Source organism: Mirounga angustirostris, unplaced genomic scaffold, assembly GCF_029215605.1.
Source record: "Mirounga angustirostris isolate CCGP_5_RB_7025 unplaced genomic scaffold, mMirAng1.0.hap1 SCAF_7, whole genome shotgun sequence".
NCBI lineage: Eukaryota > Metazoa > Chordata > Mammalia > Carnivora > Phocidae > Mirounga > Mirounga angustirostris.
The window spans coordinates 12,629,992-12,649,944 of NW_026991715.1; the positions used below are offsets into that span (position 1 = coordinate 12,629,992).

At 41.3% G+C, this 19,953-nt stretch overlaps 1 protein-coding gene across 2 annotated transcripts; it reads left to right on the forward strand.

The window, feature by feature from the left end:
- The first annotated feature begins 5 nt into the window (after window positions 1-5).
- On the forward strand, window positions 6-17,016 carry ARL14EPL (ADP ribosylation factor like GTPase 14 effector protein like). Of its 2 annotated transcripts, none has more exons than XM_045891285.3 (4): window positions 6-128; window positions 382-486; window positions 3,513-3,652; window positions 6,979-17,016. In XM_045891285.3, the coding sequence occupies exons 2-4, from the start codon at window positions 391-393 to the stop codon at window positions 7,199-7,201; spliced, it is 459 nt and encodes a 152-aa protein (XP_045747241.2). In that variant the 5' UTR covers window positions 6-128; window positions 382-390; the 3' UTR covers window positions 7,202-17,016. The 2 variants fall into 2 exon arrangements, with proteins under 2 accessions (XP_045747241.2, XP_045747233.1); XM_045891277.3 differs by having other exon boundaries at window positions 86-128; window positions 382-1,211.
- The last annotated feature ends 2,937 nt before the right edge of the window (window positions 17,017-19,953 follow it).

Genomic DNA, 19,953 nt, shown 5'->3' on the forward strand with positions numbered 1-19,953 from the left:
CTTTTCAAGGGACTGAGTGTAAGGGGGGGAGAATGGAGGTCTAAGAATTTATACTCCTCTTAAAGAGAAGTGGATGGTCCCCGTGTTGCCTGCTCCAGCGAGGTCTGCGATGCTAACAACTGTAAAAGGTACGTTTGATTTGCTCATGGAACATCCAGAAGAGAAGAGTGTCCGTCAAGTGGTCTGGATGGGTGTGGCGGGCAGATGCAGGATCTAAGAGTGAGTGGTAAAAAAGCAGCCAGGAGGGTGGATGGCTTTTTCAGGAAACCTGGCTTTGCAAGAAAGTAAGCTGTAGGGCAAGAGCCAGAAAGTCACAGGATTAAGTTCTTGCAGACGTATGATATGAATGTGTCCTACTTTTTCCCCCATTACTTTTTTCAGGGATCAGAAATGAATGAACAATCAGACAAAAGCACTTCCACTCACGAGGGACACACAGGTCAAAGTTCTCCTGAGAAAAACTGTCAGATTGGACAGAAGCAACTGGTATGGCAAATGGGTATGAGGGTTTCATGGTATTTGGAGAGGTCTCAACTTGGGGATCGCTGAGGTGAGCCTGGACTTGGGTGGAAGGTGGATCGAGTCAGGATTTCACGGGAAGGTTCTCCACTCCTCTGTGCTGATGGGGCTTCGCCCCGCCCTTTTCACTCAGCTCCCTGCGGGGCTGGTCTCACTTCACATGCCTCCTCTCTGTCATTGACCTCCCTTGATTTATAGCCCAGTGTTCTGTGCAATAAAATCCTGCTCCCTGGAGAAGAATATTTGTGGAGAATATAGTGTTTTTATAGTGTCCAGTGTTTTTATTTTAAAAAAACTAGTCCCCCCCATTTTTAAAGATTTTACTTATTTATTTGAGAGAGAGAGTGAGAGAGTGAGCATGAGCAGGGTGGGGAGGGGCAGAGGGAGAAGCAGACTCCCTGCTGAGCAGGGAACCAGGGCCCTGAGATCATGACCTGAGCCGAAAGCAGACGCTCAACCGACTGAGCCACCCAGGCGCCCCATGATTCTAAAACTTTGCATATATTAATTCACCAAATCCTTCTCACAAGATAATCCTGTTACCCCATTTTGCAGAAAGGAGACACCGAGGCTCAGAGAAGTAGGAGCTTGGTCAAGGCACGCCACTAGTAAGTGGCAGAGCCCAGATTTGGACACAGAGAAGCTTACCCTCATGTCTCTGTTCCTCATCGTTTGCCATGGAACTGAGAATGGTAATGGACGGTCCGAAGTTGTATTTTTTTTCACAGCCATACCTAAATACATAATTGTTTCATAAGGTTAAGTTTGTAAAAAACAAACCCATACATGCACACCGAGATGAAAAATTAAAGAAATATATTTATATTATTTTAGAACAGCCTGGACTATTATTAAGATAAATAAATGGCATATAAGGGGCGCCTGGGTGGCTCAGTTGGTTAAGCGACTGCCTTCGGCTCAGGTCATGATCCTGGAGTCCCGGGATCGAGTCCCGCATCGGGCTCCCTGCTCAGCGGGGAGTCTGCTTCTCCCTCTGACCCTCCTCCCTCTCATGCTCTCTGTATCTCATTCTCTCTGTCTCAAATAAATAAATAAAATCTTAAAAAAAAAAAAGGCATATAAGGCTGAGATTCTGTTACTAATCTGTTAACATTGAAATTCACACTTTGAAAGTTTCCCCTTTGTTTCCAGGTAAAGTATTATTTTTAAAAAATTAAAAATAAATAAATAAAATAAAATAAATAAATAAAAATAAAAATACATATTTATACTTATAAATATAAGTATATAAAAATATTTAAATAATATAATATATAATACAAATATTATATGTTAAGTATAAAATATATAAATATATATAACATATAAACATATGTTATATGTTTATATATAATATATATAAACAACCAAGCAGGAACAGAATTCCTTTTATACTTGCAAAATACCAGTTGGCTCCTCAAATCTGTTGGGGATGAAAGTCCAAATTAGCATTTATGGAGGACAAGAACAAGGGAGTAAAACCCTTCTGCAGCCTATGTGTTTGGGGGCCATTCAGATTATATTCTTCTAAAATCTTTCAGAAGATCATTCCCTTCCCTCATGATATATGTGCTACATTTTTGGAATAAGGTATCAGGATTTATTTATGCATCTTTGTTGCTCTTCTCCATTAGACTGTTTCTTTTCCAGTTGTTAATGTCTCCAGAGTCTTTTGAAACTTTCCGCTAACACTCTAGAAAGCCCTTCTAGGAAAATTTTCTTCTTCAAATCTGGCTTTTACTGAGAGTGGACCATGCAGGTGGCTGCAAAGCCCTGATGGGGTCCACACGCCCAAGGTCATGATTATTCTGAAACATATCTCAGGACACTAAAGGCAGGGGCAGGGGGCTGTGTGCACCTTGGGGCTCACTGTGGTTTGAAACACTTCAGACATTCCACCTGCGTTCGTCCAGCCAACAACTGCAGAAGGGTTTTACTCCCTTGTTCTTGTCCTCCATAAATGCTAATTTGGACTTTCATCCCCAACAGATTTGAGGAGCCAACTGGTATTTTGCAAGTATAAAAGGAATTCTGTTCCTGCTTGGTTGTTTATATATATTATATATAAACATATAACATATGTTTATATGTTATATATATTTATATATTTTATACTTAACATATAATATTTGTATTATATATTATATTATTTAAATATTTTTATATACTTATATTTATAAGTATAAATATGTATTTTTATTTTTATTTATTTATTTTATTTTATTTTTTTTTTTTTAATTTTTTTAAAGATTTTATTTATTTGCGAGAGAGAGAATGAGAGACAGAGAGCATGAGAGGGAAGAGGGTCAGAGGGAGAAGCAGACTCTCCGCTGAGCAGGGAGCCCGATGTGGGACTCGATCCCGGGACTCCAGGATCATGACCTGAGCCGAAGGCAGTCGCTTAACCAACTGAGCCACCCAGGTGCCCTTTATTTATTTATTTTAAAGTAGGCTCCACGCCCAGTGTGGAGCCCAGCATGGGGCTTGAACTCACAACCCTGAGATCAAGACCCAAGCTGAGGGGCACCTGGGTGGTGCAGTCGGTTTAGCGTCCAATGCTTGATTTTGGCTCAGGTCGTGATCTCGGTGGTGAGATTGAGTCCTGCGTGGGGCTCTGTACTCAGCGGGGAGGCTGCTTAAGACTCTCTCTCCCTCTCTCTCTGCCCCTTCCCTGCCTCTAAAATAAATAAATAAATCTTAAAAAATAAAACAACCAAAAGACCCAAGCTGAGATCAAAAGTCAGAGGCTGAGCCGACTATATTTATATTTATTATATGAGATGTATACTATGGATTTCTTTATTCAGAATCACCTAACTTGAGGAAATTTACAACATCTTTTGAAACTTAATCAAATTAAGCTGTTTCTTTCTCTAGGTAAAACATCTGTACTTTCGTGACATTATGGCAAAAGTTACAGAAAGTTTATTTTGATACAACATAAAACAAAATTATCCAGGTCTTACTCTGAATACATATTATTTGTTTCATAGCAACAGATAGAGCGGCAGTTAAAATGCTTGGCGTTTCAAAATCCTGGACCACAGGTAGCGGACTTTAATCCTGAAACAAGGCAGCAGAAAAAGAAAGCTCGGATGTCAAAGATGAATGAATATTTTTCTGTAAAATACAAGTAAGATCATGATTTATTATATTTGATTTGTGGATTGTAAAATGCAGGGGTTCTCCTTGACAAAGGAAAGGTTGCCACTTTTTTATGTTTTAAAAATATCTTTTCTGAAGTACAATATCGCTCAATGTGTTTGGAAGTTAACAACTTCAAGAAATAGACAATAATCCCAAACTAGGAATCAATTTTTTTAATGCTTCAGATGGTCTGAGATGCTTAGAGTAATAGCTTTAGTAAGAAAGATGATTAAAAGTAAGAAAGATGTATCATTAGATGGAGAAATAATATAACTGTGGGAATGAATTCAGGTATCAAATGTGTGCAGATATATCATAAGTACAATGATAGCTGATGTAGGAAAGATGGGCCTTGGAGCTGATGGCCAAGAAAGAATTCCTGAGACGTCTTTGGTGCTAAAAGGTGATTTTATTAAAGCACGGGGGATGGACACGAGGGCAGAAAGAGCTACACTGGGGTCATGAGGGGTTGCCCATTATATGCTTTCAAGTTGGGAGAGGGTTAGAGATAGTGTAAGTCTCTAAGGAATTTTGGAAGCAAGGTATCCAGACCTTGAGGGGGCTAGCTATTGTTGGGAAAAGGTCATTTATCACCGTCTAATAAAACCTTAGTCACGAGACCCTTCAGGTGTATATCGGTGGGCCATATGCTTGGGGGATGATTGTCAACATGAATCTTAGGGGGTAGAGATAAAGGAAGTTTCCAATGGAATTTTTATATGTGAAAGTAGACTTACGGGGTCCTGCGGGTCGGGCTAAGATTGTCTTTTGCCCTTAGTAACGTATCAACATCAAGGCAGCTGAGTCCCTAGAGGAAGGTCACTCTGCCTGGTTCAAGGACTTGTGAATGGGCTGTAGGTACTAAGGCTATTTAATAATTTTTCTTTTGCCTTTGTTTCCCACATCAATTGTTAGCACATCATAAGTATAAACAAACCATAAAGCAACCAAAAAGGCTGATGAATTTGACATTAAAATTAAAAATTTATACCCATTAAGAGACATCTTAAAAATAATGAAAGACAAACCACAAGATAGGAGAAACTACTTATAATTTGAAAGATCAGTATCCAAAATACATACAACCCAATAAGAAAAAGATAAACATGCAAAGAGAAAAATGAACCAATCAATGAATAGGCATTTCATAGAAGAAAAGGCTAAGTAAACGTTCAGGATACAGAATCTCATCAGTATAGCATGGGGCATCACCCCACTCCCCAGAGAGGCAGCATGTAGTCTGATGATATCAATGTTGGTGAAACTACTGGACATGAATTGAGTGTAATATGTGTACAACCACTATTTAAAAACAGGCTGGTATGAGCTGTATACCTTATGACCTAACATCTTCACTCCTAGATATATATCCTGGAAAAACTCTTGTATCTTTACAACAGGAGACACATTCAAAAGTCTCATAGCATTGTTATAATAGTAAAGAAAATAAGATAGTAATAATCAAAATGCCCATCCATAATGGAAAAGATGAGAAACTTGTATATTCTTACAGCAGAATGCATATAGAAGTGAAAATATTTGAATAACAGCTAATACCATCATGGATGAATCACAAATCACAATGTAGGGAAATGCAATGTGCTTGGGGATTCATACACATGTAACTAAGACAGGGAGATGAATTTTTTTTTTTATGGCTAACATGGGTCTTGAACTCATGACTCTAAGCCCCAGGACCCTGAGATCAAGAGTTGCATGCTCTACCAACTGAGCCAGCCAGGGACCCCAAGGAGATGATTTTTATAACAGCAAGCTAGGTTCCTCTTGGAGGGCGGGTTTGAGGGATGCAGTGGGCGGGGCATGAAGAAGACCTCAACCCTGTTATACCTTTTATCACGTTGGGCAGTGCGAATGTGGAGGTTTGCTTTATTCTTCTTTATCTGTGCATGTATGTTTTGCACACTTTCGTGTGTACGAATAGTTTAAAATTTTATAAAAGATAGCATCAGGTGGGCAGGAAACTATAAAATTTGCCTCTTGGTGTCTGAGTTAAGGCGAGGGAATATTTGGGTTAAGGCAGAGGGACAAGGACAAGATCTGATATGGGCAATCTGGTGGCTTCATGACCACCCACTCCCGTGATTTCCATCATGGATTTTAAATCTCCTGGTCTGCTGATACCTGCATTTCCTGGTGGGCATGGGAAGGAGTGGAGCCTTCCTTCCACAGATGAAATGCTTCAGATATAAATCCTCATTGGAAGGTATTCCTGCCTAAGTGAGAAAATCAGGCAGCAAGTTTCCATAATGATCCTCGGCCTTCCCTGCTTTGTTAGGAGAGGGAAGAAGAGAGAACAGCATTACTTACCCTGAACAGGAAGGAGAGCAGGTGTTGAACCTATTTCAAGACAAAGGGTGGAGAAGTTCATAATCTCACACCAGCTGAGGGCCAGCCTTTTTTTTTTTTTTTAACTTCCAGTTGTTAATAATGGATACAAGCTGTCTAGAGACACTTGGTCCTCCTCAGGCTTTCAAGCAGCTCAATTCTGAAGGGTTTATTTCAAAAGGGCCTGGTTTTGAGAGGGTGGTAGAATTCCTGTGACAGCTTCTGTTTCCTGGGCACGTTGTAGGGGCTGACGGAGAAAGTGTGGGGACTCAAGTGGGGTGTAGGCTCTGGTGCGTTCCTCTGGCACAGAACACCTTGCCTTCGCTCAGAGCTTCCAAGAGAGGCCGCCATCTTGGTCACCTGCCTTCTCGCTCCACACTGGGTGACAGAATCAGAAAGGAGCTGAAGCATGGCACCTGGAGACTGTTACCAAAGGAGTTTTTTGTGTGTGTGTGTGTGGGTGGGTATATATGTGTGTTTTTCTGTTAGTGATGATGGTGCAGTCATGGACAGTTCTCCTATTTATCTTGGGTCATTAAAAACCATAATCATATTCACTAGAGTGCTTTTTTGCAGAAAGAAAAAAGAGTGTAATTTATCAGGGAAAAATCCCATCAGGAATGATTATATTTTTAAAGAAAAATGGGGGGGGGTGGCATTTGTAGGAAGAAGCTTTTATTCAGCTCTTCTTTATAATTGACTTTGGTGGCATATCACCTTCCAGGGAAAACGAAGGGTCCTGTCAGTGATGAGCCCGCCTGTGTTGGAAATCGGCGTGGGGGGGTGGGGGGCGCATGGGCTGAATTTCCTGGGGACACCGCTGCCATCTACTCTTGGGAATCGTGGCTGGGGAATCCTCCGGGTGCTGGTTCCCCGGAATCAAGCGATCGGAGTTAGGGAGGTGGCTGCAGAGTGGTTCATGCTCCTTGCTGGGGAACCTGGCACTGTCTTCTGTTCTCCCGGCAGAGTTAGGAAGAAGTACGACAAGAGCGGCAGGCTGATCTTCAATGATGCTGATCTGTGTGACTGCTTGGAGAAGAACTGTCTGGGCTGCTTCTACCCTTGTCCCAAGTGCAACTCCAACAAGTGCGGGCCCGAGTGCCGCTGCAACCGACGCTGGGTTTACGATGACATTGTCACCGAATCCGGGGAGGTGGTCAGCTCGCTGCCCTATCTGGTGCCTGACTAGGGGCCATTGCACGCGGGCTGGTTTGGTTCTTCTTCCTGACACCTAAGCCAACCTCTTTCTCCGGGGTGGATTTTAGGGCATGGGGAAGATGCTGGGAAAGTATACGGAAGACTCCTGTTCTCTGAAGCTGTTAGAACAGTATAGCATGAACGTTACTCTGTCCCCTTTTTCTGTGTCTTCCCCAACGCCTTCACCTTGTACCCAGAGAAGGATGGTGGGTGATCTCAGCATCGCCTCCCCGGGACACCTCCATCTCCGCTCTCAGTGAAAAATCTCTTGCCTCTTCACTGCCTGAGATCGTGTGGTTTTAAGAGTTTCAGAATTCTGCAGCTGGGAGCTTTTCTTACACAGAACGTACAATCTTAAATTTATAAGACCTACTGACCCTTACGCCAGTTCCAAGTCAGAACTGCTCTTTGAATAAAAAACACCCCCACATCTTGTGATTTTGCACTGCATATGCATAGTCTTATTTTTAAATTTAATGTCTTAATAACATTCCGATTAAATTTGGTCACAACTTGGCAATATTTTTATGAACAATTTGTATTTTACTTGTCAAACTGAGAAATTGGGACTTGAATGTCCTAAAAGTTAGTGGTTTCCTTCCCCCTCCCCCCATCTCAGGATCAGTATTTTCAGAATTTTTTTCAAAAGGAGGAAACAAGTTATTATATAAAAGTGTACTGTTGTGTGTTAGCTCAGGGAGGGTATTGATATGCAGTTGACTGGACAAGTGATGTGATTTTTTTTTTCAATTCTGAAACATTTTAGGAGGGATGCAGAAATTTGAACTAAGCCTTCTTTGGATTTGCTTTTTTTTTTTTTTTTTTTTAAGATTTTATTTTTAAGTAATCTCTAGACCCAACGTGGGTCTTGAACTCATAACACTGAGATCAAGATTTGCATGCTCCACTGACTAAGCCAGGCACCCCTCTTTTTAGTTTCAAAAGCCTTTATTTCGCACAACCCACAGGTGTCAGAGAAGGTTCCTAATAATTCTTGACTTGTTATGTGACCATATGTTTTGGAACTAAGGTAACAAAAAGCCTAAAAGCCCTCCTATGACTACAGTTTTCCTGTATGTGTAGCAGGAGAACTTACTCTGTTTTCCACGTAATTTCCTGGGGTTCCAGATTCAGCTCACTTTTACTGAGCCTCTACTGACTTTTGTGAGCCAAACAGTCATGCTAAGTGCATCCAGTTCATTACCTCGAACCCTCCCATCCTATGAAGAAGGCATGAGATCAAGTTACCCAAGTCTGATCCTTTGAAATACTTACCAGCAATGTGCCAAGCAAAAGGAGTGGGTGCTTTTTTTTTTTTTTTTTGGTTTATATTTTGTTTGGGTTTGAGAATAACTATTGTTTTGTACATGGCTGACCAAATGAATTGTTTTCTTACTTACTTATTTTTAGAATCATATAATTTTTACACTTGAAAAGGGATCTTGCCTGTTGTCTAGCTAGTGAATTAGTCAACAAATAATATCTGGGAGGTTCTTAGGTGCCAGGCACCAGGCGAGGCACAGGGGACCCAATTGTGAGCATAGCCCAGCTGGTTCCTGTCTTCAAGGAGATTATAGACTAAAACCCTTCTTGTTGTTCTATTTTTACAACTGAGGACTTAGCCCCAGTAAGATAAAGTGACTCAGTTAAGGACACACAGAAGAGCCTTAGTGTTTTGAACCCCATGACTAGGTCAGTGTTCTTTCCCTGACACCAAGTATTTCCCGAATTTGCCTGATTGCAAAGCTTCTTCAACTGCTTTTAATAACACACATTGCTGAGCCCCATCCCAAACCTCAGGAATCAGAATGAGGGATGAGGCCTGGAAATTCTCACTTGTCATCCAACACCCCAGGTCAGTCTCATGTTCAGCTAAGTTTGAGAAACACTCCCTTATTACTAGCTGTCCTATTTTCATATTTAAAAAAATAATCTTAGGCAAATTAACCTTCAAGTATCTTTCCCCTTTGTTTCTTCTCATCTTTTAGTCTTAAACGTTAGTTGAGATCATCTGATTTAAAACGGACTGGTTTAAAAAGTGTGTTGGCAGATTATGTTGGTAAGTTTTCCAAGTAAAGCAAAAAATGAAGTAAAAAACTGTATGATTACGAAGCAGACACCTCATACTGCTTTTATGGAACCCTAGCAAAACATTTGATGGAGTGCTTTTTTAGAAATCACATTATTTCATCTGGTTCTAAAGCCCTTTCTATGCATTTTTAAAAAGGCTCCCACACTAAATGATCCGAGCACAAATAAATTCATGTGAATTGTCAGAAACTTATCTTGCAAGTGTCTAATTTTGTCACAAAATGAACAAAGCTCTTCAGTGATTTGAACGAAATTCAGATTAGCAAGGAATATAGCTGTACTGTCTGGTGACATTAACCGAGGAAACTGTCTTGTCAGTAGAACAGGATATTCCTTTCTCTGCTTGGCTCTCTTTCACATCCTGGTGGTGTGTCTTCATGAATATGTATAGAAATTGTAGATATCACCATGTTGTTCTGTAATGCCTTGGAAACCGAAACATTTATTTGAGCCGGCCTGCAGTGTTTGGCCAGCTAGGATATTTGCTGTGCGTCCAGGGGGTGCCTTTCACATGGACGACCCTGCCAACAGCACCCCCTACAGTTGTTCAGCAAAGCGGCCCTGCAAGCAGGTGTCATTTGATGTGTGGATTTCTTGATTGCTTGGGATTTATTGACAGTATGTGGTAGGCATTGAATGCTTTAGATCACCTCATATTCTTGTATAAAATAATGGAAAGAAAATCCTCTTTTTTTTTTTTTTTTTTTTAGATTTTATTTACTGGAGAGAGAGAGCATGAGTGGGAGGGGCAGGGGGCAGAGGGAGAGGGAGAAGCAGGCTCCCCTCTGAGCAAGGCGCTTGACATGGGGCTTGATCCCAGGATCCCAGGAGCCCGGGATCATGACCTGAGCTGAAGGTAGACACTTAACCAACTGAGTCACCCAGGCGCCCCAGAAAATCCTTATATCTTATTTCTTTTCCTTCCTTCTCCATGGTGTCGACAACAGCAGAAGTGAGTTTTCAGGTTATTCAGGATTGAATGGTCCAAGCAGTTTTATACTGTGTTTCTTTCTCAGAATCTTTATTTTAATCCTGTATTTGGTATGTTCGAATTCTTCTTCTCAGATTGCCTAAAATTCTTCCTTTTTCCATAGTACTGTTCTTCATTCTGTAGAAAGGAAATGACATCATCACTAGTCATGGCTAAGAAGCAGTTGATTTTTGTTTATGGTTTGTGGTTTTAGCAGATATCCCCCCTCACCTTGTGTGTTCTTACATTGGCCAATGTTTAGGGAATATATCAGAGATCAGGGACTGAGTTTAATTGTTTTTTCTTCAATAGTGTTTTCGATAGTCCTTCATGCTTAATAGATCCACTACTTAGTGATCCCTCATTCATTGATTTATTCCTTCATTCATTTACCAAGCACCTCTTACTTGCTGGACACTTTATTAGGCACCAGGGATACAGTGGGTAAGAAAGAAAGAAAAACTCCTAGGCTATATGAAGTAAAAAGAAAACCCATGCCCCTTCCCAGTGTAGCCTTCCTCCTGTCTGAGGTCCTTATCCATCTGCCGGCCTCTCTCCACCTTTCAGAGTCCTCTTAATGTTTATTTATAACATCCATCCTTCTTATCTGTACTTACTGAGAGGAATAGAAAAGGTACATCTACTCCATCTTTCTGGAAATGGAAGTCCCTTGTTTGGGTTTTGATATCCAGGTAATGCTAGCTTCATAAAAGGATAGCAACTACTTTCTCTTTTTTCTTCTCTGGCTTTGTTTCACATGACATTCTTCTTCCTTAAATATTTGTTGGAAATTGCCAGTAAAGCCGTTTGGGCCTGAAGTGTTTGTTTGGGGGTTTTTAATCCATTTTAATTAAATTCTCAAGTTTGTGAACATTAAGTCACACAAAATAAACTGTTCTCATTTTTATGTAGAAAATATCTTCCCCAAATTTTAACCGTAAACCACTAAAAGGGTAATGCAAACCAGTATCCTTTCAATAAATTCCTTTCCCCTCTTAGATTGGGCCAAGAAAGGGAACATCTTGACCAATGCAGGTACCACCCAGAAAATGGAGAGACATTTATACTTGCAGCAAATGCCTTTTCAATGAACTTTCATGAGAAACCTGTTCCTTTTCTTTCCTAAGGTATCCCTGAGGCCTGATTTCAGAGGTCTGTGTCAGAGGCTCTCTGGCTTCTTCTCAACACACCTGTTTCCAGTATGAACCAGGATGCTCCCAGCAGTGACAAGTGAAAAAGTGTTGTTATACAATTCAGAATGTATCAACTGAAATAGAATACAAATTAGCTACTTTTCAGGAGTTATTGCAAGCCAGTCCCAGAGAGGGAAGAGAGGAAGAGAGAGGAAGGGAGGGTGGGGGGATGCTTCTTTTCAGAACTACTTGAGATTCAGAATCTCTTTCTAGCTTTAAAATTTTCCATACAGCACGTGGCAGCACAGTAGCATTAAGTTATATGATTTCTATGATTTTTGCATATATTTTGGCAAGATGAGGTTCATTTGCATTTTGCAGTTTTTAATAACCCATTTTCCTAAAAGGTTTGTGAAGAATAAAAAGTTACATGCGTGGTTTTGGCTCCCTCTGCTGGCCATTCTTGGGTACTTTAAGTTTTACCCAGAGAACAAAACCAACATTCCCTTCCTGAAATAGATTTGGGTTTTTTCCCTCAAAGTTGAACTCAACATTTCCAAATCTATGACAGACCTTTAGGTTTGGTAAATATATTTTTATTTTGACTTTTTTTTTTTGCTTCAGAACTATACCTGAAAATGATCCATTTAGCAGAAAAATAGTTTAGAAAATATTTCAGATAAAAAGCGTAACTCCCACTATGTCTCTTTCTCAAGCTGTCTGTGGTGAAGATACCCAGTTAGTTATATGGACTGATATGGGATCTTTTTTTTTTTTTTTACGTTTCTTTGTTGGTTTTTCACGATCAGCCTATAAACATGCTCACGACGGCTAGGATTTTGCAACTACGAAGAACTCTGGCTAATTGAAGCCAAAAAAAGGGCCCATCACATGTAAGGAAGTGCACGAGAGCTGGCCTCGGGAAGAGCAGGTGGCAGGGCAGCTCTATCGGGCTGGGTAACCTTGCATTATAGACCGTGACCTCCAAGACCACTTGTCAGGTGCTCAGCTGAGCTGAGGGAGAAATGGGTTGTTAGGTGTCTGATTAAAGCTACTTGATAGGAGTGGAAGGGTACTGGCTACTGAGTCAGAGTGGGGAAAAGTGTCTCTCAGATTGCCTCCTCCCCCGCCTCCCCCCTCCCCCCCCCCCCATAAGGAGCCCTCAGCAGAAGTGCCTGAAGAAGACCTGTGCCCAAAGCCTCAGATAGAGACGCCAAGGAATGAAGGCACCTGGCGAGAAATGCAGATGTGCCAAGAGCATGAGCCAAAGGGGCTTAGTGCTTGACTGCAACTCAGTGCACGAGCTGTGTGCACCCCACTGGCATGTGGCGGGCAACTTTCCTCCTGAGACGTGCCAGGGAAGGTTTCTGGAAGGTCAGGCTGAAAAATCACACAGAGGTTTTTAACCCGGAGCCGGACTCCTCATCATTGTTGGGGTGAATCAACTCTAACCATTTTTGTCCTGGTATCAATCACTCACGTTTTAAAGACCCCAGGGACAGTGCTGAATGGTCCTAAGGTGGGTCAGAACCTCCCCTCTCCCCTGCCTCAGGCTCTCAGTCCTGACAAGACAGCATGGAGTGGGAGAAGAGGAATACTCAAATAAAATCAGGTTCTGTTGCAAAACCGAGTGGAAGAGAAGCTAGGCAGGCCAGCTCCACACTCGTGCACTACCATGCTCTGATGTCTCCATTCTCAGAAAAAAACAAGCAGAACAAATTGTAGAAAGGTCTCTCTTTGGGTGGATGTCTATTGCTGACCTCTCCCATTATCTGAACAGTCAGGCTTCTAGAAATAATACTCAGCACTCAGTGTATCCATTTCTTCTTTAATTTTTTTTATTTAAAAAAATTTTTTAAAGTAAACTCTACCCCCAACACGGGGCTTGAACTCACAGCTCTGAGATCAAGAGTTACGTGCTCTACCAACTGAGCCAGCCAGACGCCCCTCGGTGTATCCATGTCTGTCACATATTCATTTGTCAACTCACTGAGTTTGTCATTGGCTCCCCCCACCGCCATGCACCCCAGACTTCCCTTGCCAAGATTCCCAAGGACCCCACTGTGGTTAAAGCCCGAGGACATTTTCTTTAAAAAAAAAAAAAAAAGATTGATTTATTTATTAGAGAGAGAGAGCACGAGCAGGGGGAGGGACACAAGGAGAGGGAGAGAATCCCAAGCAGAGCCCCCTCTGAGCATGGCGCCTGATGCAGGGCTGATCCCACGACTCTGAGATCACGATCCGGAGATCCTGACCCCAGCCAAAACCAAGAGTCAGATGCTCAATTGACTGAGCCACCCAGGCGCCCCAAGCCTGAGGACCTTTATATCATCATTTTGCTTGACCTCCTCTTGGTATTTTGATGCTGCTGGCCACACGCTGTCTGGCGAGAGCCCTCTTGAAGGTTAGGCTCCTTGCTACCTTCAGCATTTATGGAACCGTCAGCAGGACAGTGGTTAAGAGCCGGGGCTGGATTAGCACTTGGCGTTCAGCACCTGGCTCTACCCACCACCACTGAGTGACCGTGGGAAAGTCATGCAAATTCTCTTTGTGAGTTTCCTCACCTATGCAAATGGACCTGCCTACAGGACTGTTGTGAGGCCCAACGAAATAATGCTCGAAAAGCACTTACCACTGTGCTGAGCACACAGTAAACATAGCTTGATAAAGGGTGAGTATCACCGTGGACTCAGAGTATCCATGTTCACATCAATCATGGCACTCTTTTCTACTTTGTATTGTGACCCATGTTCACATCAATCACGGCACTCTTTTCTACTTTGTATTGTCTTTTTTATTTTTTATTGTTATTTTTTTTTTTTTATATAAAGTTCACCTGAGTTTGTAAGTTCTTCGTGGGGAAGGACTGTGTTTTTGAAATACCAGATCTTGGATTACTATGGCATATTTGTTACAATTAATAAACCAATACTGATACATTACTATTAACTCAAATTCATACTCTCTTCGGACGTATTAACTTTTACCTAATGTCCTTTTTCTGTTTGAGAGCATATCACAAGGGAGAAATGACTCCAGTCTAGACACAGAGCTGAGAATGGGCTGGCGTGTTGTTGGAACAACGAGGAAATTGGGTGAAGTGTCAAACAGATCCTACGAGTTACCTGGGGTTCTAATGAGACCAGTTAGGACCTCTCTGGATATTTTTGACTTATTAGAAGAATCACATTATCTTCAGTAATGCTATGCTGACTGTGAAAGAAAGTAACCGTGCCCCTCTTGTCGATTCACTAATCTAAACAAACATTCAAGGGAAAACCTCGGGCGCCTGGGTGGCTCAGTTGGTTGAGCGACTGCCTTCGGCTCAGGTCATGATCCTGGAGTCCCTGGATCGAGTCCCGCATCGGACTCCCTGCTCGGCAGGGAGTCTGCTTCTCCCTCTGACCCTCCCCCCTCTCATGCTCTCTCTATCTCATTCTCTCTCAAATGAATAAGTAAAATCTTTAAAAAAAAAAAAGGGAAAACCTCTTCAAATCCTGTGTAAACAAAAGATGGGCAGTTATGCTGAAGAGACAAATGATCACATTCTTTCCAAATGCAGTATTATTAATAATTTACTTTGAACCTTTCTTTAACACTAAAAAGACCTTAAGTGAATTCTGATGATGATTAATGAATTATTATTTACAAATTACCATGAGAAACGGTGTTAATATTTGGGTCAAAGTAATGTTATTGATATATAATCTCTTTTAGCACCTAATGTAAAAAAAACCTGGGCACATAAGTAATTCACTTTGTTTTCATTATGTTTTGAATGACGACTTTACTCTTTCTGTACAAACAATACATTCCCATTAGTGGAAATTCCATCAAGACACAGAAGTACAAACTAGATGGTGAAAAATTATAGAAAAATCTTACCAACCAGGAGCTGTGAACATCTGCTAAACTGAATTCCAGTTTTCTCTGTATGTATACTTATGTCTAGGTCTCGATCTGTATGTGATAAGTGCAATCTACCTATAGACATATAGAAATGATTTTAGTAAAGTGGATAAGAGAAGGAAAAGAAACCAAAGAAATTATTTTAGATTGTTGTTTCTTTAACAAAGGCATGTGTGTTCCTAAAATACTCCTCTGAAGCAGGGGTCTCAAACTCAAGTGCCTTCAGGAGTAGAATATGATTCATGAAGCAAGCTGTAAATAGCAAGTCACTTTGTATTGTTCTCAAAATAAAAATCTCTCTGATTACATTGCCTCTGTCATCACCGAGTAGATCAAACAAAATGAGCAAAATATTTCCACAGGAATATTGATGGACCATATCCAGACCACAGCTCTCCAGATTGTTACCCTCACAAAGATTAAGAAAAGATTAAGAAGTTATAGTCAATTTATTGCTTAAGTGATGTATTTCATTTAAGACAGTGTGAAAAATTTAGAAATTAGTTCTCTTAAAACTTGATTGCACCTATTTTGTCCATTCTGAAACTAGTTCTCTTAGCAATACATTAATTTTATACTACCAAACATTAAAATACTTATATTTAATTTCATCAACCTAATTTCCATTTTAACAAAACCTTGGTTCTACATGGATTTAATGTTCACTAAATGCCGAAGCACCCCAATTCCTGACTTCTTTATTTTCATTAATCTCTTGGTTGACTTGTTTTCAGCTATCAGTTTTCCCAAAAGGAACTCATAAAAACTATGAATGCAATCCTGGTTGAGAATATGTAACTTTTGCTTAATAATTGAACAGCATCTTGGCTCAACATAAGCATTTTTTTTTCCTCAAAACTTTGTAGACATTGCTATGGAGAAGTCTGAAATTTGTGGGTTCTTTTTCCTCTTACTTTTTTCATTTGGATGCCCAAAGAATTTTCTCTTTATCCTTGGAGTTTGATAACTTTACCAAAATATGTTCCAGGATCATCATTTTATATCAGGTTCTTCGGAACACAATATGCTCTTCCATCAAGCTACACATACAGTTTTTCCAGTCTTATGGAGAAATGTCTTCTGGCATATATTTGTTGTGATTATCCCATAGAAATGAAGTGGACTCGCCACCCCCAACTGGAACAGGTTTGGTGTGGAGACTGATGAAGGTACACACACACTGAGAAGGTATGAAAAGTTTTATTACTCAAATAGGCTTTCTGGGAGGAGTCTCCCAAGGAGGTCCATAAATGGCTTGGGAGAAGGGAGAAGGGCTCTTGGCATGAGGTTGCATGGTGTTTAGCGAGTGGGGCCAGCAAGAAGATTATCCCGTGCTGACCAGCAGTTTGTGTGTTTTGAACTTCTTGCCAATGCTAAAGGAGGGAGCCCCAAGTTTCCTGATTAGTCTGCCTGGGTATGGGGCAGCATGGGGGAGGGGGTGATGGGGTATTGAAGGCTGTGAGCCCTCAAACATCAAAAATGGAGTCAGACTCCTTACTACAATATTTGAATGTATTTTTGTGTCTATTTGTTGGGTTCTTTGCCTTGGGGACATAGTTATCTTTGGGTTGGCCTTTCTGTGTTCTTGGTATCTACTTTGTGTTTGTCTCTTTCCTTTGCTATGAATAGTCCCTTCCTTTCTATTAAAAATTCAATTTGCACTTGTGTTTAGTCTGTTTCTCTCCGTTTCTAGTTTATGTATTAGTTAGGAAATGGTGTGCTTTTAGTCCTCATTCTCTTTCTTTGGTTTCACAACACCTTCTACATCTAATTTTGATGTTTTTTCAAGTTGTCTTTTAGCTCTTGTTCCATTGAATTAATTTTCTTACTAAGTGCTATCTTGAGCATTCACATGGGATTATCTTCTACCTCTTAGGCTATATTTTATTCCAGATTGCACTTTTCATCTCCTTTTCCGCATACTGTATCCCCCTTTTTTGTATATTTTTAGGATGACTGCAGAGTTGCCATGTCGCTTTATCTCATCCTATTTGTGTGGAGCATGGACAGCTCTGCCCAGACCTCTGATGTGGTGCCAGAGTTTTCTAGTTCTTTTGCCTGCTACGGTGAGATCTGTTTGTTTTTCCATCCAGGATGCCAGCCTGATGGCTCAGTATTGCCTTCCATCTATTTCTCTCCAAAAACTTAAGGGGAAGTTGGGGCTGAGGGTAGCATTTTTTCGTGCATTTAATTTTCAATTTCTCAACTCTGAGATTTTATTCACTGTCCTGTATTAAAATTTACTCCACTTTTAGGGACATGTTCAGTCCCTGAGCAGGGATGCCCTAGGTTTTAGATCAGCCCTTCGTTAACTGTGGCACCGCAGAGCCTCCGACTCCTCCTGAGCGAGCCCTGATGTTCACTTCCCTATTCCGTAAGATTTGTCTTTTTTTTTTTTTTTTTTTTTGAGGTGGGGAGGGGCAGAGGGAGTAGGAGAGAAAATCTTTAGCAGGCTCCACACTCAGCATAGAGCCTGATGTGGGGCTCAATCTCAGGACCCTGAGATCATGACCTGAGCAGAAATCCTGGGTCAGATGCTTAACCTACTGAGCCACTCAGGTGTCCCTCACTTCCCTATTTCATTCTTTTGATTTCCACTTTGTATAGGGGAAGGACTGGGGTGCCTGTGGATTTCAGCCAGTATTAACAGTGAAGGGGGTGGGGTGTTGAGGGAAGTCTATTTTCACTGCAGCTTCAATGTAACTGTTCCCATGGCTTTTGTCTATGGATATCCTTTCTTCTTATTTTCTCTTTTCAAATTTCCAGCTCCTTACTCCTCATTTGGAATACTAGATATAGTTTTGGTTTTTCTGCCTTACCACTCTACTTTTTCCCTTGTTCAGAGGTAACAAAGGAGTGATTCCTGCAGGTTCCTCCACTGAGTCCTGTGTCAGCCTTCACAGACTTAAAGCCTCCAGGGATTTCCCACACCTTCCCCTTGGCTATTTACCTCCCATTCTGCTCCTCTCTAAATTGGGGAATACATAAACTGAGGAATTCTCATGGCTTTCTGGATGTCTTCTTTTTCTAGCACTGTTTTAGGAGGTGGGGGATCACCTTTAGAGTCCGTCTTAGGCAGGGCAGATGCTTTGTTTCTTTTCCTGGCAGACACTTTTTCAAATGTGTTGTTAAGTTACTCTTTTCTCGTTTGCTGTTGAGGAGTGAATTTTTCTTTTTCTGTTGCATGTTTGTGGTGTCTACCACTTTTATTTCTTCACTAGTCATTGGGTAAAAGGCAGTCTGTAACAGCACCACATGCAATACATGTGGGAAGCGCCATCAACTTATTTTCCAACTGTGTTCACTGGTGGAAATTACTGAAGAAACCATTTAATCTTTCACACGTCTTACGTGTAAATATCAGTCCTGTTAATGGCACAGGCCTTGGGGAAGTAGAATGGAGGAAACTAGGTGCAAATTAAAGTGGAGGGGTGATCATTTGAGATGGATTTCAACTTGAAGATAGATCAGAAAGGGATCTGTTCATGTATCACAAAGTATATATTTGTCACATCTTATTATTTTATTTTATTTTATTTTAAAGATTTATTTATTTGACAGAGAGAGACACAGGGAGAGAGGAAACACAAGCAGGGGGAGTGGGAGAGGGAGAAGCAGGCTTCCCGCGGAGCAGGGAGCCCGATGCGGGACTCGATCCCAGGACCCTGGGATCGTGACCTGAGCTGAAGGCTTAACGACTGAGCCACCCAGGCGCCCCTGTCACATTTTAATAAACGTTTCCTTCCTATACCCTTGGCCACCCTCCATTTGGTTAATACTCTTTGTTATCGGCAAATGTGGCTTGATGTTATTCCTTCTTTTCTCTTCTCTTCTCTTCTCTTCTCTTCTCTTCTCTTCTCTTCTCTTCTCTTCTCTTCTCTTTTCCTTTTTTCCTAAGCTTCTCACTTCCTTTCCACATCACAGCCTGGTGTGCAAATACTCAGAGAACAGATGATGCTCATGCATTCTTTATTCCTGATGTATCTCACACCAAACAGGAACAGTCATATAACCGACTCATAAATAAAAATATGCAATTTTGAAACTTCATTCCCCTGAGAAGTGACGGAGAAAATGTGGAAGGAACATGTTTCTCATCTAGAAGGGTGCTCTTCAGTTCCACTCCAGCTGATTCCCTCACACCTATGAGGCATGTGCTGACTAGAGAGCTAAAAACAGGGCTCACAACTGTGACCGAGGGCTGGTGTGGAGAGGGGGAGGTGTGTGTTCCGTGTGGTGTTGAGGAGGAGAAAAACTGGTCCGATGGCTTCTGCAAGCGAATGCGACAAAGCAGCTGAATGTGAATTTTGTATTTGTAGTCATCTGGGGATAGGGCGGTAAGTAGCAGATAGTTCTAGTCCTCCACCCTATGTGACTCTGAACTACCTTTGATAGTTCACCTGAGAAACTCAGGATGAGTTGTAGGACTACAGACTTTCACAGAGTTAAGGACCTGGGCCAGATGCTTAGCTAACCCAATGCCAGGATACTCTGGGTGCATAATAAAATGCCTATATGCCCCAGTTTGACAATATATATCAAGGGCTTACTTACAGGTTCGTCCCAGCTGGACTGGGTTCCTGGGGCTCAGATCCTAGTCTGTTGTGTGAGTAGGTGTTACCCTTCCTCCAGAGATAACCA

What these genes read in the sequence shown, in the direction of transcription:
- ARL14EPL (XM_045891285.3), top strand. Translation starts at nt 391, where the DNA reads ATGAATGAACAATCAGACAAAAGCACTTCCACTCACGAGGGACACACA. An exon ending in AGATTGGACAGAAGCAACTG is followed by an intron (nt 487 to 3,512) that starts GTATGGCAAATG and finishes TTTGTTTCATAG; the next exon opens with CAACAGATAGAGCGGCAGTT. An exon ending in TATTTTTCTGTAAAATACAA is followed by an intron (nt 3,653 to 6,978) that starts GTAAGATCATGA and finishes TTCTCCCGGCAG; the next exon opens with AGTTAGGAAGAAGTACGACA.